Source organism: Homarus americanus, unplaced genomic scaffold (assembly GCF_018991925.1).
Source record: "Homarus americanus isolate GMGI-L3 unplaced genomic scaffold, GMGI_Hamer_2.0 scaffold16430, whole genome shotgun sequence".
In the NCBI taxonomy this organism is placed as follows: domain Eukaryota; kingdom Metazoa; phylum Arthropoda; class Malacostraca; order Decapoda; family Nephropidae; genus Homarus; species Homarus americanus.
Genome location: NW_024729259.1, coordinates 4,670,238 through 4,698,224, shown reverse-complemented (window position 1 = coordinate 4,698,224; position 27,987 = coordinate 4,670,238). Strand labels below are relative to the sequence as shown.

General features: G+C 35.1%; 1 protein-coding gene across 2 annotated transcripts; it reads left to right on the top strand.

Annotated features, from left to right (window-relative positions):
* Window positions 1–7: 7 nt before the first annotated feature.
* LOC121866445 (hyaluronan mediated motility receptor-like) lies at window positions 8–26,948 on the top strand. 2 transcript variants are annotated; one of them, XM_042366114.1, is made up of 24 exons: window positions 8–198; window positions 1,329–1,372; window positions 4,224–4,324; window positions 5,506–5,652; window positions 8,790–8,950; window positions 11,013–11,105; window positions 12,219–12,346; window positions 13,302–13,447; window positions 13,762–13,986; window positions 15,491–15,670; window positions 15,909–16,076; window positions 16,482–16,691; window positions 17,227–17,415; window positions 17,820–17,924; window positions 19,150–19,328; window positions 19,871–20,127; window positions 20,692–20,840; window positions 21,475–21,723; window positions 22,488–22,661; window positions 23,725–23,958; window positions 24,277–24,434; window positions 24,612–24,780; window positions 24,944–25,120; window positions 26,212–26,948. In XM_042366114.1, exons 2-24 carry the CDS (start codon window positions 1,330–1,332, stop codon window positions 26,425–26,427), a joined length of 3,858 nt encoding a protein of 1,285 aa, XP_042222048.1. In that variant the 5' UTR covers window positions 8–198; window position 1,329; the 3' UTR covers window positions 26,428–26,948. The 2 variants fall into 2 exon arrangements, with proteins under 2 accessions (XP_042222048.1, XP_042222047.1); XM_042366113.1 differs by lacking the exon at window positions 8–198 and having other exon boundaries at window positions 1,213–1,372.
* The last annotated feature ends 1,039 nt before the right edge of the window (window positions 26,949–27,987 follow it).

Here is a 27,987-nt window from a genome sequence, read left to right as displayed (position 1 = left end):
CAGAACATGTGAGATAAGTGACTCAGTTCAGCACCCGTCACCCTGCTGAAAGGAATTTAGAATCGTGCACTCTGAGCGAATCCGTTGGAAATGAAAAACTAGCTGCTGCACTACAGGAGGATTTAAATAAACTGCAGGGGTGGTCAGAGAAATGGCAAATGAAATTCAACACCAGCAAGTGCAGCGTACTTAATATTGGTAGGACAAATACTGTCAACGTATACAGCCTTAACAACATCAACCTAGAAAGGTCGACTTGTGAAAGAGACTGAGGGGCCATATCACCTTCATTTGTTCTGTATTTTGCTTTATTTACCAATGTTGAATCGTTTTTTTATTAAACAATTAATATTCATGTATAGTAATAACACAATAATTCTTCATTTCTGTACTTTGTTTATTTACCAATGTTTTAATGGTTTTCTTCATTAAATAATTAATATTCATGTATAATAATGAAACAATACTTCTCGAGTCGTCTGTATACATGTGTAATTTCTATTCGTGTAAAATAATAACCTACAATTTGTCACTAATACCACTAACTGTTAGTGGTGACGAAACGGATTTCAGATTGGTGACGAAATGGGGGTGTATCCGTATTCATGCATAAATTATGATGCCGGATAGTGTACAGTAAATTTATATTCATATTTGATTGTGAGTAGTTATAAGAGTGAGTTTGGTTATTTTGTCGTCTATGCATGATGTGTTTTTGAGTGTGTGCGTGTCTGTACGCATACGGGCACGTGTGGGGGTACGTGCGTGCGAGAGTGCGCGCATGCGTAAGGAAGGACATCCCTTTAAATGTCGGTCCAATTTTTACTAACGCCGTAAATTATATGGTTTGTGTAATATTACAGTTTCATATTAAAATGAAATAAAGACTACAGGTAATATAAAATTCATAAATAATCTTTTTATTTATTTATATATCACGTGTTTTTTCTTCAGACATTTATAGATCAAATCATACCGCCACATACACTTGGCATAATTTTTTATACATAAATAACAAAATATCTAATTGAAATACCTCAATAAATTGTGTTGGTTTACTTACAATACATTTTAGTCAGTCTCTTTCTTCTGTATATGTGGAAATTAAAATAGAGATAATTTAATATTTGGTGGCGTGGCTTCACCGACAGCTGATTCAGTCCTGGACGGTGATTGGCTACAGCTCCAGTTTCCTCACTTCTGATTGGTTTATGTAATTTAAATCTCCCGGGTGTGTGTTGTGGCGGCTGTGGTGGTGTAGTTTGATCTAGTTGTGTGGTTTACTGTGCTAATTTTTCTCTTATACGGTCTGTTATTTTTCATTCCAGGATGTTCTCGAAGGCAAAGATAAAGAGATTCAACGAGGAAGTAGGTAAGTGATCGAATTAAGACAATTTAAATTACTATAGAAGTGACCAAACTCTGTCCAGTCATATAAACAAAATGTTGATTGATTTTATTTGTTTTTACCTCATGATTATTTAACGTGTTTGGTACTCATTAATGTGATTCATGTTTTTGTAGTTGTAATATTCAACGTCGACTATTATTCAGTTAGCATTTTGCCCCTTAAAGTATTCATTCACCCATAGTCGACTGTTAGATAGATCTTCAGTAAGCATTTTTCACCATAAAGTTATTCATTCATCCTAGTCGACTGTTAGATAGATAAATAGATGTTGATAAGTTAGGTTAGCTTTAGGGTGGTTACATAAGAGCATAACAAAAATAAGGAGTCTGCAATAGGCCGGTTGGCCTGTGCATGGCAGCTCCTGTCGAGAGTTACTACCACTCTCTATCATCCATGAATCTATCCAGCCTCCTTTTGAAACTTTCCAGAGTTCCCGCACTAAATACAAAGTTGCTAAGCTTGTTCCACTCGTCCACCACCCTATTTGTGAACCAGTTCTTCCTATCTCCCTCCTAAACCTAAACTTATCCAACTTAAATCCGTTGCTCCGAGTCCTATCCTGCTCGGATATTATAAGAACTTTATCTATATCTCCTTTATTGATTCCTTTTACCCACTTAAATACTTTTATCATATCTCCCCGCACTCTTCGTCTTTCTAGGGGATGCAAGTTTAGTTTCTTTAACCTATCCTGATATGGAAGGTTTCTAAGTCCCTGAATAATTTTCGTCATTCTGCGCTGCACCGACTCTAGTGAATTTATATCCATTCTACTGTATAATAGGGGCACCAGAACTGAACCACATAATCGAGATGCGGCCTGACTAGCGCAAGATATAGTTGCAATAAGACCTCTGCACTCGTATTACTTACACTTCTAGATATAAAACCTAATACTCTGTTTGCCTTATTAGAACATTAACTCACTGTTTTCTAGGCCGTAGGTCCGGGCTTACAAGTACCCCTAGGTCTCTTTCACAAGTCGACCTCTCTAGGTTGATGTTGTTATGGCTGTATGCATTGACAGTATTTGTTCTTCCAATATGAAGTACGCTGCACTTGCTGGTGTTGAATTTCATTTGCCATTTTTCTGACCACCCCTGCAGTTTATTTAAATCCTCCTGTAGTGCATTTGCACTCATTGCTGGTGTCAAATCCTTCAGCTAGGGTGAGTAATAAGAACATAAGAATGGAGGAAACTGCAGCGGGCCTATTGGCCCATACTGGACAGTCCCGTTTACACCCAACCCCTATTGCTCATATAAGCATCCAACCTATGTTTGAAGCTATTCAGCGTATTCGAGTTAATGATGATATTTGGTAACTTGTTCCATTCATCCACCACTCTGTTTCCAAATCAGTGTTTACCTATTTCCCGCCTAAATCTAAATTTGTCTAATTTAAAACCATTGTTACGAGTTCGTTCCTGGTTGGATAGTTTGAGTACCTTTGTAATGTCCCCTTTGTTTAGCCCTGCCTTCCACTTGTACACCTCTATCAGGTCGCCCCTCGCTCTACGTCTCTCGAGGGAGTGCAAATTAAGATGCTTTAACCTGTCTCTATACTCAAGGTTCCTAATGCCCGGGATTAGTCTTGTCATTCTCCTCTGAATTCTTTCCAAGGATTCTATATCCATTCTGTAATACGGTGACCAGAACTGAACTGCGTAATCCAGGTGTGGTCTCACAAGAGCAAGATACAGTTTTAGGATGACCTCGCTAGTCTTGTAACTAACACTCCTTTGTATGAACCCAAGTACTTTATTAGCCTTGTTACGAGCAAAAACACATTGTTTACTTGGCTTAAGGTTCCTACTTATCATTACTCCTAAATCTCTCTCGCAGTCTGATTTCTCTATGGCATCGTTGTTCATCTGGTATCTGGTTTCCCTGTTTACATCTCCTATACTGAGTACTTTACATTTGTCCACGTTGAATTTCATCTGCCATTTTTCAGACCATTCGAAAAATTTGTTTAGATCTTGTGGTAAAGTATTTAATTATAAGACAATATAAATGGAACAATTTGAACTGATCCTGAAGTGCAGTTTCTAAGCTATACTGGCGAATGTTCTGAAGGCTGGTGTTGTTAGTCATTTCTCTTCCAGTAAATCAAATACGAGTATATGTGAAATTCATGTGATACTGGTAAATACCCTAATGTTTCCCTAACCCATCCAGATAGCATTCAACCCCTTCACTGTAGAGATGCTACTTCTAATATTTTATTGGCAGGGGTTATTTGACTGGTACCCGGCCAAATAGCTATTGGCTATTTTACCATGGATTGTGTATAATATTAATGTGTGTTGTATTTGCATTATTTAACCATGTGAATAATTATTATTTTACTAACCTAACCATGAGAATGATACCTCACATTTTACCAAGCACAGAAAGCCCACAATGTATAATTTGTATAATACATGTACATTATACTGTATATGGCTATGAGTATGAGAAGACGAATAAAGAAGATACTGTATTAGTGATAAATCATTCATCATTTAAATATTAGTGTTTGCCTACAGCCATCCTGACCATAATCCCATTAAAGGCATATTAAAATAGTACACAATCCCCATGATGATTAATTGGTTGGGAATCCCGGTCAAATAACCACTTTGTAATTTATTTGGCTAACACCATACAATTTTATTCAGCAGGGTAGGGACCATGTAGAAAAGTGGTTAACCGTTATTTGACATCAGCTGTGGTGCCTAATTATCAGAAGATCCCATATTTTAATCCTGTTTTTTTCTTCTTTATTAGGTACAGTATAAAAGAAATCACAATCCATTTTTCTGTTACAGGTTGTGCTCCACCACCCACAGCATACAACCCTAAGAAGACTGAAAATAAATGTATAGCTGTAACTCTTGACAAGTCTGAGAGATGGAGGTCAACCAATGAGGTAAGGGTGACCTCGTTTTATATCAAACCTTATCTGAGATTAGTATAAAGGGATGAAACGAAGATAAATATTCCAGTTTTCATGCACAGAAATTACTATGGAAAATGGGTTTTTGTTGTGTATTTCATTGAGTTTCATACGAATTTGACCTTCAGTTCTGTTGTAAATGAGTAGCTCATTTGCTTTTGTTGTTGTTTTTTTTAACATCTTGGCCTCCAGTTTGGGAACCACTGATGATCAAAACTTTTTCAAATTTCATCACAATATGTACAGGTCCCTGCTAGATGATTATCTGTTTTGTGTGATATCTGCCATCTTTCTTAATGGTTAAGTTAGGTTAGATCATCTGTGTGGAATTTTTATTTATTTATTTTTTATTTGTTTGAGAAACTTCCTTAATGGCAGTATAGTATTTATTTGTACAGTCCTCTTCACTAGTGCATTTACAGGAGCTCGTCATATAAACATTCCACAAATCATTATCTTTGAGGTATTTGTTTTAGAATTGTTTTAATTTGATTCCATAGTATGTTTACGATTGCGAGTTTCCTTCTGTTGAATGTAAACGAACACAGGGCAGCCACACTGTACAAAACCTGACAAGCACCTGTAAACACACTACTGAAGGGGACTGTACAGAGTATATTCACTCACTCCAAATGGTATCTTATGAGTTTGTGTGAGACAATATGACACAACTGACGAAAGATTTTAACAACCCTGCCGAGACAACTGGAGCCGCAGTGTTCATTTTGAAATTCACCGGACCCCTCCATAAAGATACCTTTTGGAGTGACTGTATGTTTACTCCTCTCTTTGAATACTTTAGAAGGTTTTACTCTATTCAGTATGTTGGGGCACTTTTGTTTTTGAGGATACTGTATTATGGTAATTTTGGATGTAGTACAGTAATTGTAGTTGAATTACATATCCTCACCTGATATCATGGTGAATTCTTTCCAGATGTGCTTGATTTTAATAGAATGTACTACTGTATACAGAAGTTTCTTTTTATTTTCTTATTAATTAAACCGTACTGTAATACCGAGTCATTAATACTGAAACAAAGGAGATTGAGTAGCAATAAAAGTTGTTAAAATTCATTACATATACATTTTCATAATACAGTAATCCTTTTTGCATTTACAATTATAAAAGCAGGTTGTTTAATTTATCCACAGACAACCCCAGGCCCAGGAACTTACAGAAGTGAGAGCGTATCTCCAGTTAAAAAACACACAAGATCATCATCATCACGCCTTGACACTTCTACTATATCAACTTGTTCAAACGGATCATCTACTTCAAGCAGTAAAGTATTTCTTAGTGTGAGTCACATGAGTATTTATAAATTTCACTCTTTTTCATGCCTTTTGCTGCTATAATCTAGAACACGCACACTTAAATTTCCCCTCCATATGTTACCGTTCAATCATTCTTAATGCTGTAATTAGTATTTTATGACCTGCTGTGATAGTCCCTTCCACAACAAGACCTCAAATGCCCATATTGTTTATTCCTTTTGCTTCACACATTCAACCATTACCCATGAACAGCATGTCCTTCCTCGAAGATCACTCTCTCATTCTCTTTACCCGTTCACACACACACACACACACACACACACACACACACACACACACACACACACACACACACACACACACACTACCTACTGCTCCCAAGATATCCATTCCTCAGTTCCACTATGCCCTTCACTCTACACTTTCATATCCCTTGCCACTCCCTGTCCCCCCTCCCCTCCTACCATCCACCTTCGTCTTTTGCACTTCTCATTATCTCTTCTTGCCGAGACCTTTATCTTTGTCTGTAATTTTTAACTTCCATATCGCCTTATTTCTGTACAGTGAACCCTCGCCCAACACGGGGGTTATGTTCTTCGAAAATGGCGTGTTGGGCAAACTTACCTTTTTATGGGAAAAATGGGGTGGCGGAATCGTGGCCATGTATGGACTCTTATCACGTGAAATGCATACCTTTTAAACTTTTACATAATACACATATTTGATAAAAATAGATCTAACATACCATAAAAACAAATAAAAATATTAATGAGACGCATTATATAGTCATATTACTGTACTCGCCAATCCATGGTTAGAAGCCAGTCTCATCAGCGTCAAACACTTGCTCTGGGGCATATCCTTTGTCCTTTATCACTTCAAGCAGCATGGGCTTGAAGTGCTCTTCAGCCTCTTTGTCTGCTGGTCCAGCCTCTCCCTAAAGCTTCACATTATGTCAAGCAAAGCGGCATTTAAAATGTTCAAACCAATCTTACATTGCTTAGAAATCAGTCACAGCATCACTCCCTGCCCCCTCAGTTTTCACAACATGAGCATACAAGGTGCGTGCTTTCTCACGTATTGCTATGCTATCAACAACAGATCCTTTCAAATTCACTTGTTCACTGATCCAAACATTTGATAGTTTTTCCATTTTTTCTAAGTACCGATCCTTCCTTGGTACTTGGGGTACCTTAGCACTAAGAAATGCAGATGCTTTTACACTTGCATGTATTTTGTCCTCACCACTACGAATTGTGCGTATGGTGGATTCATTTACAGAGTTTTCATGGGCAAGCATTGCTACACGTTCTTGCACGTAGCTGATCTAAAATCTTAATTTTCTCGTCTAATGTCTTCACTTTTCTACTTTTCTTGGGTGTGCTACCACTACTAGCATCACCTCTGCATTTGGGGCCATACTGCAATGGCAAACACAAAGCAATGCAAAAACACTAAAGGTTGTTAACGTTCTTATACCTGTATTTAAATTTTTCTCTGTTGGGCAAATTATTTGGTCGCATGTATTTAAATGCGTATAGTCAAAATCGCATTGGACAGACCAGCATTGGGCGAGCATTGACTGTATTTATTACTGTAGCATCCTATTTACCCTATACTTAATATAAAGCTTTTACCAACATGTTATTTTTGTCACTTATAAATTGCCCTGGCCTACAACAGCCAGAGTACTCACATAATAAAGTCAGTTCAGGTTTCCCTCAGCTGTACATCCCCATATGTGTTTCCTTTGATATAGTTTTTGGATAACTTGAAAATTTTCCTGTCCAGCTTATTCATTTAAAGATAAACCACCCCAACTCAAATCCTAACCTTGCATTACCTAAGTTAATCCTACTGGTAGCATTAGAATGGTTAATCTTCAGGTGGAATAAGCTGGGGGCGAATCTTCAGGTGATCCTATTTTTTTCTTTATACTGTACTCATTTTTACCTCATTGCTATATTAGTTCATCTCTCAGATCCATATGCTGTCACATCCATCCCTTGATAGATGAAACACTACTACTTCCATTCAGTATCTTTATTGACAATAACACATGTTTCTTCCTATTTCCCTCATGCACTGTGCTTTTTTTTTTCATCCCTTGAGTACTACATACTGTACAGTTTAGTACAGGGTACTCTGTGAAAGGAAAAAAGTCACACTATATATAGATGCCAATAAAAAGTAAAGTAATAAAACCAAAAGCATTTTAGGCAGTTAGATTAGGTTTTGAATATTTTCTTTGGTTGTTAGAAAAACTAAGCAATCTGATGAAAAAAATCTACATGTTCATAAACGGAAACCCAACTAAACTGTGACTTTCCTCCTACTTTGACATACTGTACTCGGCTTTCTCCTAAGTCACACACAACACTTGTATTTTTTTGCCTTCTCTTAATTCATTAAAATATTTGTGACTTGGAATACAGCATAAACAGTGTCTTGGGTTTCTTCCTGTAAACATTTTCTTATGGATTTATTTTCGATTTATTATCACTTACAAGTACTGTACATACAATACTGTACAAGTAATTTTATTTTATTGTGGTTTTTGCTAATTACAGTTGATATACCATACCTGTAGTACCTTATGCTTATGTCTTTAAGTTTTATAAGTTTAACGTACTATATGTACAGCTTATATTTGAACAGCTTGACATTCTAACAAAAATGATTTCAAGTACTGTATTTTGTAATGGTTACAACTTGAGTGGTGGTTACTGGTGTAACAGTAGAGATTGCTGGTATTTTCTGTGAGGTGAGAGCGAATCACTGTTCACAATTTCAAGATGATTGACACTTAAAAATATGATATGCAGAGTATCATTAAAAATGGGTCTGGGGCACTGACAATATTGGAAGTTTGGTGTAGTGGTGGTTGGCCAAGGCTAGTACTGTACTGTACTGTACTATAAAGAAAGTAATTTTCCAAGAGACCTAATAAATGGAGAAAAAAATAGATTCAGAGCCCCAGATATTTTGAAATGCATTAAAGTGGACATCAAATTTTGAATAAGTTTCTAGGGGACACTCAATGATAGCCATGGGGGTATTTTTGCTGATTTTCTGATGCTTTAGAAAATATGCTTTATATTGAAACCCCCATAGAAGTGTGTGTGTATATTTCCATACTAAAAAAAAATGTTTACTTCCAGCCTCCACATCCACATACACTTACTCGATCATCATCAATGCGTACCATACGTGGGCAAACGAAAGGAGGGGATAGTAAAGTTGCAGAATTAGAAGAGCGAATTCAAGAACTCACTGAAGAGAGAAACAAAATGAAATTGTTCATATCACAGCTAGAAACACAGTAAGTTTTCCTATTTTCATTGGTTCTGGGGAGATGAGTGTATTGAAATTATTTATTTTCTTCAGTGTAGACACATAATATATGGGAGATGTCTTTAGCTACTTTTACATTTTAGTTCAAGAAAATAAAATATGCAAACATACAAAGCATTTTTCGCATTTTTACCAACTTTCACTGAAAAAATTTATTTCAGTAAATATAGTCATGTAACATTTGAATCTGATGTTCATATTAAGAACAGGTAAAGCAAAGCTTTTAATGCAGATTTGATACAGTATTCCTAAGTTTTATGGATTTGGAAATACATTTTATGTAATAATGTTTTGAACCACCAATTGGTTGATCACTGGGCAGGTGTCAGTCTGGTAGTTCTTTATACAGGGTCTTCACATTGAAATGAAACGGCATTGAAACCTTATAAATTTTATTTGTGTAATGCAAACAGGAATATTCACATAGCTCATAGTTAGTATGCTTGAGTTTCATATGGTGTATGGATATACTGTACAGTATATCATTAGGGTAGGTTTGGGTAGACATTCGACGTGTTCACCATTCATAGCACTAAGTCACAATGATCCCTCCACACTAGTCGGGAATCAAACCCTGGACCGCTGCATGTGAACAGGGATCACTACCATCACCACGATGTAGGTTCACGTTGCTTAAAAAAAAAGACGAATGGACAGGTTTTGTGTGAAATGAAACAAAGCCTAGGATTGCTTTTGTTGTCCTAGAGGCGCTGTGTTAGCGATCCCTGTTCACACATAGAGGTATTGTTTGTATATGGAAGTCCATGCTCTATATATATATATATATATATATATATATATATATATATATATATATATATATATATATATATATATATATATATATATATATATATATATATATATATATATATATATATATATATATATATATATATATATATATATATATATATATATATATATATATATATATATATATATATATATATATATATATATATATATATATATATATATATATATATATAATCATGGACTTCCATATACACCTATGTGTGAATACAATAAACACTTCCATTTACATTCAAACTTGGGCTATTTCTTATTAACATATTGGTAATGGTTGAGTCATACTTGAAAACAACATTAATATTTAGTAGCTTGAGGGACCGAACTAACGGGACAAATTCATTGCGATAGGGCAGAGTCAAAATATTCTTAAGTGTAGGAATTTGCCTGGTTTGAGAGGAATGAAAGGATTTTTTAACCCTTTTAAACCAGACAGGAAAAACACTGCAGCTCAGAATCAAACAACATAAGTACAATATCAGAACAGCATCTGAAAGCAGTGCCCTGTTCGTTCATGTTAGGAATAATAATCATCCCATTGCTTGGGAAAAAAGCTTGGAAGTGTTCAAATCATCTTGTGTCACAGAAAGACTTCTGGTTGAAGCTAGTTTGATTAAGGAATTAAAATCAATAAACCTTAGTGATGGTCAGTTCAAAACTGATAATATGTTACATAAATTTATTTGTCAGTGGCCCAAGGTTAAAAATGCTTTGTAAACCTTGGATCTAGATGTAGGATAGTTATTTAGTGGGTCCCTTATTTGTGACCTGACCTGACTAGTCACGTCGCCCCCCTTCTCTTAAGCTCCTCTACGTGTGTGTTGGTGTGGGGATTAGTGGATGTCATCATTATGACCTGACCTCATGTTTAATAAGGTCACCCTGTATATTTAAGCCTCTCTCTGTCCATGTAATCCAGTTACATCTGAAAATGTCTTGAATATAGACGAAAGCTAAGGTGTTTCCTTTTTCCCGTGTGATTTTATCAAGATTTATCTTATCCACGTTTTCATTGTGGATCTACATGAAATATATATATACATATATATATATATATATATATATATATATATATATATATATATATATATATATATATATATATATATATATATATATATATATATATATATATATATATATATATATAATATATATATATGTATATATATATATAATATATATATATGTATATATATATAAAGAGTTCTTTGCAGACTGGAAAGTTTGAAATCCAAGATTAGTAGGACAGAGTCAAAGGATGTAGCTGTTTGTGTGGATGCTGAGGAGTTACAAATGGATCAAAGCAGGTAAGCCCTGGCTGTTTTCAGAATCAGATAATATTAGTTCTCATTAATGTATTCCATGTTGCCTGTGGCTGATATTGAATACATTTTATGTTTTAAGTTAGAAGTCCTTATAAATAAGTTTTACCCTGTCCTTTAATGTAGTTTATGCGAAGTAGGATTTCCACCATTCCTAAAATTATGTGATGTGCGTATTTTTGCATTTTGGCCAAGGGTATTTTGTTGTCATCCTTGGTGTGTTTGTAATCTGAAACTTGTCATTACAGGTAATTTTACAATTCTGGATGGATATAGTCAAAACAGTAGGCACCATCACAATCAAAGGAAGATATGCAGGTGCCTTTTTGGGAGTCTCAGGGATTTTGTCTTTTTTTCCTAAAATTGCCGGGGGATCTACAATACTTAGCATTCTCCAACAATTCTTTATTTTATTTAATTAAATTCCTTGGAATTTTGTGGTATTTTCTACTCAAATCACCAAAATGCTCACTTGCCATTTTCAACCTCTCATGAAGACCAGACTTAATCAAATTATTAAGAAGTCTTCCTGTGTGAAATATTTTCTTGTATTTTGCTGTACAGTATTAATAATTTTTCAGTCAGGATGTTAGGGGTTTTAAAATGGTTACATCACTATTAAATTGTAAAGTAAAAATAACACAACAATAATAAGGCATGGCACAGAATGAGGTGTTACTGTTGATGCAAACTTGGTACAGTATACAATTGGTGGTCATATGTTAACTAGTAATGTTTGATGTACAGATGGTCAAGCTATGTTTAATTGTGTTATGTAATATGCAATTAGGAGGATTATAGTGGCTATCATTTATTTGCTTGTTTATTGTTATTTACTACTATTTTGAGATCTTTCCCAGATAGGTAAAATTAACAAAAGTAATTCAGTTAGGTGTATTGGTTATTTCAGTGAATTTTGTATTTGTATTTCTTATTTTACAGCAATAGTAATGGATGAAGTGACATTGTATGTGTGTGTGTGTACGCTTGTTCTCCAGCTTGCATTAAGTGATCAAAGGCTGGGGGGGGGGCAATGCTGAAGCTTGTATGTTTAATCTCTAAAGTTACTTATTTATTATATTTGCATCTTCTTACCAGGGAGCAGAACCAAGTTGAGTTAGAGAATGCCAGATCAACCCTGAAGAAGAATGAAGAACATCTCACTTCTCTTTCCATTACCAGCAGTGCCCTGATACAACAAACTGATCATCTCTGTGAATTGATTGGTAATAGTTAGAGTACAGTATCTTAGTTATAAATATTAAAGAATTTAGTACAAAAATATTTGAAGCGAGTCAAGACTCATCTTTCATTAAGCTGTGATTCCCCTTGTAAACTCCAAGAGACATAACATGTACTAATCATACTTTATTCATGTACAGTAAATATACAAAGACAGCAAGCTCAGCAGTTAGAGTTCGCTAAAACTTGTCTTGAACCCTTTCACTACTGTACTACCCACTCCCCCAGTAGCTAAACATTTGACATATAGCTGATTTAGTACTGTACACTAAAAATTCAATGTGAATTAACCAGTGAAATAATAGGGAGTGATGCTACACATTTGTAATAAGCCATAGAAGAGGGGTGAGACGGGTAGAAATGACATGTTCTTAATTTGTATGCACAGTATTCAAAGGAGTTTTGCTACAGCTATTACAAGTTTACTCAGAAGCATTATAAAGTTTCCTTACTCATAGTGTCTTTCCAATAACAAGATTTTAGATTAATTAACTTTGTACAAATGTGTCCTCAGAACCATTGAAGAATTTTTACTTCACTCATTTAAAGATATGTTTTAAGTTTTTCTGCAAATCCTTCAGAATTAATTAATTACAATTTAATCTTTAGAACTAGGTCTTATGCTTCTGACCATGATCAGATTAAAAAATATATCTGGCAAGGCTTTCTACTGTATGAAATTACTTTCCTTTTTAAAGACCTTAGGAAAGCATTTTAAAATTTTTCCCTGGGATGATTGCATTGGGTAAAATTAAGACCAATTTTTTTGAATTCTTAGCTGGCATCAAGACACTTAAATATCAGTTTCAGTACAATGAAATTTCTCCTAAATATACAACACAGTATATGTACATGTATATAGTATACCTAAATGGTTAACATCTATTGTGTCTTAGGTCCCGATTACATATAAATACTGTAATTATCCCTTTCTTGTAGAAAGCAGAGGAAACAAATTGGAGGAAGACTTGATGCTAAAAGAACAACTTCAGTCAACAAGAAAGGACCTGGAAGAAGCACAGCAACTAGTCTCAAGTCTCACTGATGAACGATCAGGATTGCAACTTAAAATACAACAATTAGAGGTGAGGACAATGCACACTAAACTTACTGTAGTATTTGCTCTGGAAAAAATATTAATTTAATTCTGTTGTCTGTTTGGCTCTGTTAATAAACTGCCTTGTTTTCTTTGTCGGTTTTATTCCATCCATTGTTACAAAATAGTATTTTCACAGTGTATTGAATTATGTGGAACAATGCTTAAACATGCTGGCTTCCCCTTCATCTCTCTCTCTAGGATTTTGCAAATTAGGTACAAAATCTGAAAGAACATTGATTTCATGTGACTTAAGAGATTAAACTTATGATAATATTCATTCCCTCTTTTCTCCCAATATAGGAATCCGCAGAACGTAAATCTCTCTCTGAAGATGAGCTACAGGGTTTGAGAGAACACGTAGATCATTTGACTCTGTTGCGGGATAACCTAGAAGCTTCTATATATATCAAGGACGACTTGATTGCTGAACTTCAGGTGCAGCTTGATGAAGTTGTGGTGGAAGGACGTGGTTACCATGACCAGATGGAATCTTACAAATCCAAATTGGAACACATAGAGGATGAGGTACAGTATAAATCTTGTAGTAGTGTAGCCATAGGCTGTTTGCTTTTACATGTCATAGAAAATCTGACTGTAATTTTCTCATATAGCTACTACAGGTATCCCTTGTTTAATGATGAGATTGCATTCCTGAAAAATCTAACGATAATCAAAATAATCACTAAATGAGAGAGAACTTTGAAGCACAGAGGGTAAACAACAGGTTGAAACGGCAGGGCAGTATACACTGAATACTGTACAGTACTCCCTAATAATAATAAGAGTTGTTATAAATGGTTTTGAAGTTAAACTATTTATTTATTAACACCAAACTTGTATGTAATTGATATGGTTCAGAATTAAACGATTTAGTGAATACAAGGTGAGCCTAATTCAAACAAATTTTAATTTGCTTTTGTCTAAAATTACCCCCCAAAAATTATAAAAAGTTAAATTGATACATAGCACATCATAAAATACAATACCCTGTAGCACATATTAATGTAGAAAAAATAGCTCCTTCCACACTCACACCCTCCTTTGTATGATAGTTATTTTGTGGGTCCCTTATTTTTGACCTGACCTGACTAGTCACGTCACCCCCCTTCTCTTAAGCTCCTCTACGTGTGTGATGGTGTGGAGATTAGTGGATGACATCATTATGACCTGACCTCATGTTTTTAAGGTCACCCTGTATATTTAAGCCTCTCTCTGTCCATGTAATCCAGTTACATCTGAAGATGTCTTGAATATAGACGAAAGCTAAGGTGCTCCGTTGTTTCCTTTTTCCCGTGTGATTTTATCAAGATTTATCTTATCCACGTTTTCATTGTGGATCTACATGAAATATATATATATATATATATATATATATATATATATATATATATATATATATATATATATATATATATATATATATATATATATATATATATATATATATATATATATATATATATACAGTGGGGTATGCTATAACGAATCTAATTGGTTCTAGAACCTTGTTCGTTATAGCATTCGTTCGTTATAGGATTAATCCGTTCCAGGCCCCCAAATACAACCACTTAACACTGAAAAATATAATATAAAATTGTAAAAATTGTAAAAAAGTGCATAAATATGCATCTAAACCCCTGAAATAAAGAATATCATTAATATTTGTAATAAAAAAACAATAAATTAGAAAAAAAAAAAAAATTAAATAATGTTCGTTGTAGGAGTTTCGTTCGTTATAGCATTCTCAATTTTATAGGTAAAACCGTTCGTTATAGGAATATTCGTAGTAGGATCCGTTCGTTATAGCATACCCCACTGTATATATAATATATATATATATATATATATATATATATATATATATATATATATATATATATATATATATATATATATATATATATATATATATATATATATATATATATATATATATATATATATTTTACTGTATTTATAAAGGTGCTTCATGTAAAATTCATGAAAATGGCCAGACTATTTTCTTATTAAATATAATTTATATTTGCAGATTGAAAATAGTTTCAAAGAACGCAATGAGGCAGAATATAAAGTTCGCGGCCTAATAGCCAAGTATGAGGCCTTGATGAAGGACCAGGTGGAAGAGAGAGATATGCATATAGAGATCTTAGCCAAAAAGGATATTGAGATTGAGCTTCTTAATGGTAGTATGAATAATCTTAATATGAAAGTAAGTAAACTGTACAATATTTTAACTTTGTTCATTTATTTGGCCAATCATTTTATCAGTTTCTGTTTACATTAGCCAACAACTCATGCATGTGTTAATCTGTCTATATTTGGAAGTAATATTTAACTTACCCATTTGCTTTTAAATGTAGTAAAGCTGGCAACATATTTCATGATGTTCTCAAAAAAAATTTATTTTTACATCGTACACAAAAATATTAATTGCCCAACATTCACAGATTGCAGAATACGAACAAACTTTGTCAAGTCTTCAGGAAGAAGTGAGTCAACGAAGTAGCAAAATTTTTATCTTGGAATCAACAGTGTCTGATCTTAGTTTGATTAATAAAGAAAAGGAGGTAATGGAATCCATGATGGAAGAGGACCTGAATCATCGAACAGAAGAGGTAAGTATATATATACATGGCTCTCACCATTGGCGTTCGCCGATTTACTCCACCATCTGAATTTTTACCTTAATCAGAATTGCTTGTTAAGAAACTCCAGTATATATACAGCACTATCAATATTATCTGTGGGTCAAGGGGAGAAAATCAGACTTACTACAACACTACTAGAGGCATGGACAAACATTATCATCAAGTGGGGGGAAAGCTGTTTTTCTTTTACTTGTTTAGTGCAGATGAAAACATTCCAGACAATGTTGGGAAAATTATTTATCAAGAAGTTAGTTAGTTCAGAGAAGTAGGCTTGGACTGACTGTACAGACAAAAAAAGTAACTGTTTCCTGAAGCAACAATTTAAACAAAACCATTGTGAGATATAATATATAATTAATTTATGATTTACAGGTTAGTAAGCTAGAAGAAACTATACATGGAGTTGAGAGGAAGCTTAATGAAGTTAAACAAGAGAAAGATTGCTTGGCTGCTACCCTGGAAGTGGAACAGAAGAAAACAATTGAATTAAGTGAGAGGATCCATCTACTTGAAGTGCAGATAAAAGAAAAAGAAGTAGTGCAACAATTCCTAGAAAAGGAAATAACTTCACGAGAAGCTGAGGTAAGAATTGGTCTTCTCATCTACCAGTATTTTCCTTTTCATAGTCAAAAATAGCTCTTTCTCTTTGTATTTGTTTCTTCAGCCCCTTCAGAGAGCCTCCAGACCACCCTATTACTATGTACCTTATCTCTTAATGTATTGTTTCACCTTTCTTTCCACTGATGTAGTGGTCTTTCATCTACCCAGTGCACACCTCTGCTACATTTTACATGAAAATATTCTCTCTACACAACTCCTCCTAGTGACTTCACATAGCTCAGATATTTACTCATAATAATCTCAGGCACCTCACAAGAGCTTAGTATAACACCAGGCATCCTACACAGTGATGTCAGGAATTTTACAAGGGCTCATGTTAGCACAAGTGATGCACAGGTAGATTAATTTGAGTGACAGTGAATGAAAGAAGAGTCTGTTTGTGTGTTGTTCTTGATTCCAGTCACCTTTTTTAATAGAAGTAAAAGACTTGAGAGTGAAACTTACTGTTATTCTATACATTAGGTTTATTACATAATTTTCTGTATTTTTTCTTCAGATATCGGAATCATCAACAAAGGTGAAGAAACTCGAGAGTGATCTGGATACAGCTTGTCAGGTAGCTCTGGATTTGCAAGAAGAAGCAGAAGCTCAACTCAACCATGTATTGACACTTAAAGCAACCATTAGTGCAAAGGATTATGATATTGATGCTAAAGGAGAGCTAATTAGTACACTTCAAGAGGAGGTATGAAAATTACAGATGATCAACTAAACATTTAATCTTGATAGTAGAATGCTTAGTCTTGAATCTCCCACAAATTTGGTACTTTGCATTAAGTATAGTATAGAAACATCAGATGCAAGCATTTACCTAGAAACTGTCTTTTTTCCTCTACTGACAGACAATTGTAAGAAATCTGGCAGTTATGGAAACAGCTAAAAAATTTCCCTGGTGGCTTTTCCATTTTCTTTATGTACCTTGAGTAGGTGTTGGTAAAGAAAACACGAATCACACTGAGGTCTGAACCTGTGTTGAATTTGAGTATTTTGTTTGTAGGTTTTGTAAGTTTCACTTATATTGTAAAGACTGCAATTTAAAGGTAGAATACTGTATCATCATCATCTCTATAAATTTCCTTTACCTTGCAGATCAGTCAAAAGCTTAACGAGACAAGCATTTTGCAAGACAGATGTGAAGCACAGTCATTGTCCACAAACAAGATGGAAGAAAAGCTGAAGGAAAAGAAAGAACAGGTCAGTTACTCCAGGTTTAGATGTTAATTATTATTAATGATGACCACCATCTAAGGGTTAGCAAACCTATTCGATACCAGAAACCAGATTACAGTTGTACCCCACTTAACGCGGTCAATAGAACCCAGAGGGTCCCGCGTTAAGTGAACAACAGAACATATGGGATTAATTCCAATAGAAACCAGCCCGACCCCCAAACTCCACTTTTTGAAGACACATAACTATGTTGTAGTAAAAATAACATCTTAATTTTATGATGGTACATGCACACAATTAATACTTAAGAGAAATAGAGAAATACAGTCGCCAAGTTAATGTCCATTCAAATAATGGACTCAACTCCCTCCCCTCTTCTCACACTACACTGCTGGCTCTTCCCTCTCTGAGAAATGTTTTGGGGAAAACCACTAAATTTTAATAAATAATACCTCAAACTAAAGTTAGGATAATACAATTGACATTGCTGGATTCCTTGTAAGACCAGGAATATTTTGAATATAAAATGTCATATATTTTGCAAAAAAGATAACATATTTACTTAGAGAAACATTTTATCTAAAATTTGTATGTCTAATGCAAAATATATGATGTTTATATTCAAAATGATCATCAAATTATAAGAATTCCAACAGTAATAAAATTCCTCTGACGGGTAATTTGTATGAATTTTATGAGCTAAAACAGGCAGTCAGGCAGGGTGGCGGGTGGGGCAAATCTAAAAATAGCGTCTCGAGCCGGACACTCACCGCGTATATGTGGAAAAAATCCGTGTTAAGTGAAAGTTCAGCTCTGGCGAGGCACCGCGTATATGAAAAAACGCGTTAAGTGAAACCGCGTTAGGCGGGGTAATACAGTATCTCTTTAATTATATCTTATAAACTGGACACAGTTGCCGAAAAAATAACAATTATTACGTCTTCTGGTGCACTGCTGACTACTTATGGCTTGTATTGAATGTGGACAGTGGAGTCAACTCTCATGCTATTGCTTAGAGGTTGCCTGCTACTGCCTTTTCAAATACCTTGACTGATTGTTGACAGTGTGTTGGCTTTCTACCTCAGGCTACAGTAAACTCAAAGGCAGTAGAAGATTCAAGCTTCTCAGATTTTCATTGTACATGAACCCTCTTGAACCTTATTCAGGTAAGTACAAACATCTTTTCTTTGATGAAATAAATGTTAATTACGTATTAGCATATTTTCATTTGGGATATTTCATTTAACAGATAACAAACCTAAACAAAGAAATTTCTTCAATGAAAGATGCACTGTCATCACGTGAAAAGACTCTAGCAAGCCTTGAGATGAAAACTTCCAATATGGAGGATAATAACCATCAGCTAGAGGAGAAGGTGGTGGAGCTCATGGCAGAAATTAGTGACAGAGAAGCTCAACACATTTCTAGGTATGTGTGCTAAAAATTACATTGCATTCATTTGCAGGTGTCTGTACTGTATATAAATAAAAGTACTGTAATTTGGTTTTGTACCTAGCATTCTAAATCACTGATACTGTCATCCTTTTTGAGAATTTCATGGGGAAGTTGTAATAACAGACTCCTGTCTATTTTGTCAGTACCCATACATATCTTTCCTGCCAGCTCACTGGAATAAAATCAATCCTTCATCAACAATCCCTGTGATAACCAACCCCTCAACCAACTTAGTTATTGAGATTGGATTCTAGAATCAGAATGTTAATGTGGAAAGAAAAATTAAATTAAAATTGGTCTTGTTTGTAGAAAAGGATTTGGGTATGAAGTTTTATTGCTTTAATTGCATCATTCTTATTAGCCTGTTTATGGTGATTGCGGTTATAAAATTAAAAGTCCCAAATTACGGTACGGGTAATCAGAAAGGGTTTGTGTTAGCTTTGTCAAACTGGTCTGCATTAATTGTCCAAATATTGATGGAAAACATTGCTAACTAAACTAAATATTGTATGCAGGTTAAATCGCATAGAAAGAGATCTGGATGATTTGGGTGTGAAGTACTCTGAAGCTCTGTTAGAACAAGAGGCTACACGTCGTGCCCTCACTCAGACCACAGAACAGCTTGAGAAGGAGAATCTTCTCCGCATGGCATCAGATGCTGACATCCAGAGCTTGAAGGAAGAAGTATCTGCTTATAAAGAGGAGAATAAAACAATGGAATCAAACCTCAAGGATTTGGTTCAGAAATATACCAACTTGGAAGATGCCCTGGGTGAGTTGTGTTTTACATATGAAATAGGTTTGCTTTCAGGGTTATTTAGCCTAATAGTTTGTTGCTCAGGTATGAGTAACTTATACTTAGCTATACAATATACGTATATATATTATACTTAGTGTATGTTTTTGTGATACTGTATTGTAATTTGGACAAAATTATTGGTGTCATGGATGGAAAGAAACATGTAGTTCACACTCTCCAGTCTGTCATTAGATCATGGGGAAAGGAGGAAGGTTTCTAGGTTGTAATGTTTAAATTGAATATGTTACACTTTTCTATTAGTCGCTTGATAGGATCACTCTTTCGTGTGTAACCCAAGGGGGGGGGGGGGTTCAGTTATCTCACATTGAGGCATACATTTTTGACTAGGCTTGTTTTGGTGTCTGTTAACCTAAAGGTAAAGTCATCAGATTATTTTGTAGTGTTCACTTAGAGACATAAATTGATCAGAAAGTTATTCAGTACTTATTGCCACGAGCAGAGTGTAGGATATTATTCATTTCTTTAATACATCTGAATTACTAATTCTAAAATGAAAATAACTAATTTTGTTTTAAGCTTGTGAGGAAGCGGAGAATCGTGATCTTGAAGACAAACTGGAGCGAGAGGTGCGATTAGCACAGGAAGCTGCTGCTGCCACAGAGAAAGAGCTTTCAGCTTTGCAAACATCAAGTTCTGGATTTTGTACACAGATAACACAGTTAAAGGTAACCTCTTTACTTAAATGATAAATTGATTTTATGTCAGAGTTGTGAAAATAAATATATACATGACTTAAAGTTAAATCAAGGTGGTTTTTTTGTGGGGGAAAACTATATGTTGAAATAATTTTAACTTGTTTGATCCCCCTCCACTTTTAAAGGCTTATTTCACCTTTTGCAGCAAGTGGGAACAGGTTGTTTACAAATTCATTAATTTTTATTTTTTTCATTATTTTTTATTTTTTTCCAATGGCTTCTGCAAACTTTTATTGACCACAGCCATTATTTTCTATTACCGAAGCAGGTCATATTTCATTCTGTTATACTGAAAATTCACTTAAATTTAATATGTTTTCCTTTTATTTGACAGTACTGTCGTGGCTTTTTCACATGATCCATATACACTAAGGAGATTTGACACCTAAAGATAAAATATATATATATTTTACTGATATATTTTTGCTCCAAATTATGTTAATTTTAGGCATACAAAAGTAGATCAGTCTCTTTGTGGATATATATTGAGTGCAACTACATCAAGATTACTCATACTGTATTGGTATGAGGATAATCCATCAGGTAATCATGGCTAACACATGCAAGTACAGATAATGGTCTAATGGTTATGATATTTCCTCAGATTGATATGCGAAAAAAGTCTCAAGCAGTAGAAGAGATGCAGCAGTGTATTGAAACATTACGCGAGGAGAAAATGCACCTAACAACTCTCCGAGACAATCTAGAAAAAACAGTGGAGACTAAAGAGGATACCATTGCACAGCTACATCTTCGGGCATCTACAGAAGAGAGAGAGATGGAAGAAGAGCGTGTTACACTAAGGTCAAGGATTGCGGACCTTGAGAATCACCTTAAAGAAGCCGAAAATAAGGTAACTGATAAGAAAGTTGTTCGTATTTGATGTATCTATAGCTTATGTACTTACAACTTTTCCCACAAAATTTCACACACTTATAAAGTTTGGTGTCTTAAAAAATATTGGTACTGCTATAGTATGTGAGCCTTGAAAAAGTATGTGGGACTTTTAACACTATATGATCTCAAAAGTAAACACCTTTCCATGGCATTAAGTAAATAAGGAAGAAGGGTAAGGGAGAGATAATTACTTAATTGGGAAAATATTGCAATCCCATAATAAATAATTCAAACATCACAAATTCTCTGCATTCCACAGTGTAGATAGTTTATTGATGATGCTGAACTCTAAAATACAAACTAAAACAGGAAACTGCTGACTCAAAGATTCTTATCGTATCCTCTATGATTTTGAGTTGGTTTGGACTCGGCTCTGTAGGTTCAAGTTAAAGGTAATGACCATTTGATTGAAACTTAAAGTTTAAAGATCAAATAAGAATGAATATGGCTCCTTAAAAAATATTATTTCAGCTGGAATTGTTTTACTGCAAAAGTAAAAAAAAATGCATTCTACTAGAAGCTCATATTCAACCCTCCAGGAAGATAAAAATGAGTCAGACACAACAGATCAGTTTTCTCTCAGTCTTCTGAATGTGGTGAAAATGTCTGCCTCTTGCTTATAACATCAAGTTCATTGCTATATTGTATTTAGTTCTCTGTTTGTAGTCGGTTCTGAAATAGTAGATTGCTCAGTAGAAACTTTATTTTGATGTGTTTTAGATAAGTGACTTGGAGGATAAAATGTCATTCCTTGAGGAGGAAAAACTAAAGCTTACCAAATCATATGAGAAGCAGTTGGAAGAGAAGACACATTTGGTGACACAGGCAACTCATAAGTTAGAAGACATGGATAGAAAATATAATGGTTATGAAGATCAACTGAAAAACTTGCAGGTTGGTGATACATTTAAAATTGCTGTAGTATTAAATTAATTAGTTTATTTATGCATTTTGTGATTCTTTTCTACTGGTCCATTAGTTCATAAGGACATCTATTAATAGTCCGGTAAGACTTTATGTAACAGTTATATTACTGTACCTTTCCACCATGCCTACTGGTCCATTAGTTCATAAGGACATCTATTAATAGTCCGGTAAGACTTTATGTAACAGTTATATTACTGTACCTTTCCACCATGCCTACTGGTCCATTAGTTCATAAGGACATCTATTAATAGTCCGGTAAGACTTTATGTAACAGTTATATTACTGTACCTTTCCACCATGCCTACTGGTCCATTAGTTCATAAGGACATCTATTAATAGTCCGGTAAGACTTTATGTAACAGTTATATTACTGTACCTTTCCACCATGCCTCGATCTTCTTTACCCATTCTCTTTTACTTCTGTCAAGTACACTCACTTTTCCCCTTTAAATCTGTATTTTCAAAAAAAAATTTAGTTGACACTGATTTCTTATTATTCTTTTATTATAATATTGTCTGTTCGTGTCAGCTTATAACAATGAATTCTTTGGCTATAGATCTTTGCTTCATTTTCCATTAGAGTTGGCCCCACTGCTCCCTCAAGCTGACCTTGTTTTTAAAACAAACACACACACTGCATATACTGGGGACATTTGATGTGTGCTTGTACATATTTATACCTTACACATGTTTCTTAACAGTTTAGCAAAAAAAAATATCCCACTGAATTTGATAGGTTTTTTGTAGGTCACCGGATTACCTAATTAGGTTCCCAGGCTGTTTCATCAATGTTCGATTTTTTCTTGATTCCACTTTATAGACACTGTTAACAGAGCTAAGCAAAATGTAAACGATATGAAATTTAATTTTTATAACATTTAGATGCACCTCTCCCTGACCTGAATAAAATTTCATGGTCTTCCCACAAACACACACAGTTTGCTGCCATTATTTGGCCAAAAAAAATGCACAATGAGTACACAGTTTACACACCTGGGAGACATAACTACTGTAGTTCATTTCTACACAGACTTCCTTGTTAGAGAAAACTTCAGAGGCTGAAGACTTGCAGGAGAAATATACTGCTGCTAGCAAGAGCTTAGAATCCCAGAAGGAAGAAGTGAACAGCTTGGAAACTAACATGAATAGACTGAAGGATGAAATAGACACCCTGAGCATGACTCTAGCATCAAAAGATAATATCCTGGAATCTCTCAATGATACATTAGATACAAAAAGTGATGAAATGCAGTCACTCTACAAGGTAAGCAGCATGATGTATCTCGCCAAGCAAGTTGTTTGTTCAGGATATACTGTATAAGAACATAAGTAATAAAATTAAATGCAGATAAAAATCAACGAGATATTTTGCTATTTCATGGACAATAAACCAGGAAAAGAGTGGAAGCTTAAGTTTTTTATTATTATTATTTTTACTATTATTATTATTAATAATTATTTTATTATTGAACATTCTTCCGATAATTGATTTCTTTAAAAACAATTTGAAAGCCACAGTTAAGCAGTCTTACTGTTTTTTTACAAATTGGTCATGTTGTAATACAAAACAATCTCCCAACAGAACCTCAAGGAAAAACAGGCAGCTCTGGTAGAGTGTGAGACCCGTCTGCTTGAATTGGAAGTAAAAGAGGAGAAGCTAATCAGAGAAAAAGAGGAGGCTGCTGATAGTATTACTAACCTTCAGGAAACCCTCAACAGTACCAGAAACCAGTTGTCTAGGTATTTGTACAAAAAAAAATTTACATAGGTTTCTGATGATAATACTGTATTGGAAATTTGTCAGCTGTCAAGGTTAACTTTATCTGAGATTAATATCACATCAGAAAATTCTTCATTGATGTTAGTAGTGCAATATTTGCACTTCTTTCCTGTACATCTTTTATCATCCTTGCCCAGATTGGAATTAATATACTCTGAGGAGAAGACTGCAGAGGTGTCTCGTGTTACTCAGTCATTGGAAGCTGATAAGCAAGACCTCAAGGACACTAATGCAGCATTATTGGAGGAGGTCACTTTCTGGAAGGACAAATTCCAGCATCTTGAAAAAATGGTTGAACCATTTAGAGTAAGTTAAAAAAAATCTTCTCTCCTCGTTCATCATTCAGTAATTCAGAATTGATCTTTATTTCAAATCTTTTAAATTTTTATAAGATAAGTGCAATATAATCCAAGATTTGAGAAAATTTGATGTCTTATGTGCAGTAATAAAAACAACAACTTTTTAACAGGAGCAACTAGATGCATATGAGGTTGAGAAAGCTAGCCTTCTTGAACGTAGCTCTGCAGCCAAGGAAGAGGTGGACAAGCTTAGCAAACAGTATGCAACACTTTTAGGTCACCAGAATCACAAACAGAAAATCCAGCATGTGCTCAAGCTCAAGACTGAGAACAGCATACTTAAAGAAGTAAGATCAATACTTTTGTGGTAATTGTTTATGCTTTATCTATGTTATCTTTTCTCCACTTCCATGTGCTTGGGATGCATTATGGGAGATAGAAAAATGGTGGAAATATGGGCAGTGGTATGAGGAAAGTGACAAGAAGGGAGTGAAACAGCAAATAGGAACACTCCTCAATGTACTCCTCATTTCCTCAACTTAATATGTAAACTACCTGCAGTGGGTTTTAGATAAATATATATCCTCCTTTCCTTGATGTTCCTAATTCCAGGTGGTTCTCTATATACAGTGAACCCTCACTTTACGCGGTTAATTCAACCCACGGCGGCCCGCGTAAAGTGAACAACATAACAGATGGGATTAATTGAAATAGAGACCGGGCCGACCCCCAAACTCCACTTTTTCAGACACAATACCTACGTTGTAGTTAAAATAACTTCTTAATTTTATAATGGTATGCACACGCAATTAATAATTAAGAGAAATATCAATAATATTAGGTTTTTTAACACTTACATTAGTAGAAAAGATGGCTGGGCACACGGGGATGGGGGGTTGGTTCCGAGGCAGAGGGCAGATTATTGGCCCTCACCTGTATCACTTGTATCAATTGTATCACTATCCACCACAGAGTCTTGCAGGGCCTCTTTGTCAAACCCCTCAAAGTCCATATAAGTCCATATCCTCACTATCATTATCACTATCACTGACTTGGGCCGGCTGTGGTGGGTGGGGTGTGAAGAACCCGGTAATGTTTTGATGACTGGGCGACCTTGTGCGCACCCTGCTCGCGCCGCTCTCCGCGTAAAAGGGTACACACACCGCGGAAAGTGAGCATTCCGGTTTCGGCAGGGTAATGCGTAAAGTGGGACCACGTAAAGCGAGGGTTGACTGTACAGCTGCTGACTGGGGAATAATGATAAACCTTCCATTGCATATTTATACAAACCAGGGTGAAAGACTAATCCCTGTGGGTACTGTATACCAATTACCCTTCTCTACCATTTTTTGTGACTTTACAACACTCACTTTGTGTACCTTTTAGCATTGAGGCTCATAATTAGATAACAATTTACCTATTATTATGCACTCTACAGGAAGTTCATAAGTTACGCCAGGAGATTGAGCGGCAGCGCAAGAATATCAGGCGGTTGGAGGACAAAATGGTGAAACTGAGTGGGTCAACTAGTCGCCTTAACGATGCCTCCAAATTGCTGGGTGACAAAGAAAACTCTTTCCATGTTTCTACTGGTGCTGTTCTACCAATGGCATCAACCCCACTTAAAACTAGCAATAAACCACAAAGACTTTGATGGAGGACTGGCCATATGTACAGTAGTGGTTTATTTAGATTAACCCGTTTAATCAAGATTATTGGTTTTATTTTTGATGTGCATGATAGTACCAAATTTGTTACATGAATATGCCTGATGATTAATAATAATAATAATTTTAGATTCAGACCTTGTGTTCCATGAAATATTTTGGTGAGATCTTGTACCTTGTTTTCTGTCATGTCCATATTTATTTTCAACATAAAATATTTGGACGAACATAAATGGGTAGATAGTGTTATCATTTATTAGTGATATAGCATTCTACATTTTATAATTTGTGATATATTTTATGCCATATGTAAATAACATTCATCACAAACATTGTTGCCATAAATCAACATTCACATATTCCATCTTACAGGTTCTTGATATTTTCATGTAATGTAAGAAAGTTTTTTATTTCCTTGTATTTTTAAGGGAACTTGTTCCTGAACTTTTATTTTTATTTAAAAAAGTGTGTTTTTGTGACAATAAAGATAAGTATATACAGTACAGTATTGAAGTGTTTAATTTTGTTACCATCCATTTTTTGAGTCATGGTAGCTGATAACTAAGCTGTGTAGGGAACGAGATAAGATTTATGTATTGTAGTAGGGGATTCAGCCGCTGTGATTGGAGAAAGGAAGAGGCGTGATGTGGTAATGGGTGGTGGTTGTAATGGTGAAGGTGGTGGCAGTAGTGTGGGTGGTGTGGTGGGGGTTGTGGTAGTCAGGGCCGTCCCCAAAAAAATATATATATATATATATATATATATATATATATATATATATATATATATAAGGTAAAAAACCACACATCAATTCAGTTTCGGCTCATCACGAGCCCTTCTCAATTGGTAATGACAGAGAATGAGACTGTCGCTATGGATGGTAAGGTCGCGGTCGTGTTGGTGGCGTAAGCCATCAGGTCAGATCAACCAGTCAACAGGTAATGTGTCCGAGATCGCTGGGCCCGCAGGGCCCCGGGCAGTCGGCCCCCTAAAGGACGGGCCTGGTGGTAGTGGCGGTGTGGTGCTGATGGTGGTGTGTTGGTAGTGTGGTAGTCGTGGTGGCAGTGGGAGGGGGGAGTGTATGTGTATAGACTGATCCAAATTAATAAATTAACCTATAATACAGTATATATATATATATATATATTAGAGAACAAATACATTTTGATAAAGAATGTAACTAATATGCATCTTAACATTTGCCACAAGTTAATGGATCATAAATTGAAAAAGTTTTGAAGTTAAACGAGAGCGAGAGAAGGGCAAAACAGAGAAGAACATTGAAAAGAAAAGTTGTTTGGCGAAGATGGACATTTCCAGACTAAAAGTGCCCACAATTTCAAGAGAGGGAAAGCAGAGCATTCCACTCAGATGGGAAAACTAGAGATGGCTGGTGCTAAGGGGCAACGATCAGCCTGTTGTGAACACATTTGAATTTTCTATCATTCGCCACTTATCAGCTTACTAGCCGTTTGGGCGGTCTATCCAATGTTAGTACAGGAGGAAACCAAGGACTGGGGAACCTGTGGTGTTTGGTAGTGAGGGTC

Bases quoted from the DNA above. Each gene is read 5' to 3' on its own strand.
- LOC121866445 (XM_042366114.1), top strand. From the start codon at position 1,330: ATGTTCTCGAAGGCAAAGATAAAGAGATTCAACGAGGAAGTAG. The intron at 16,692-17,226 runs GTAAGAATTGGT...TTTTTTCTTCAG, and splicing joins TAACTTCACGAGAAGCTGAG to ATATCGGAATCATCAACAAA. The intron at 21,724-22,487 runs GTAACTGATAAG...GATGTGTTTTAG, and splicing joins TTAAAGAAGCCGAAAATAAG to ATAAGTGACTTGGAGGATAA.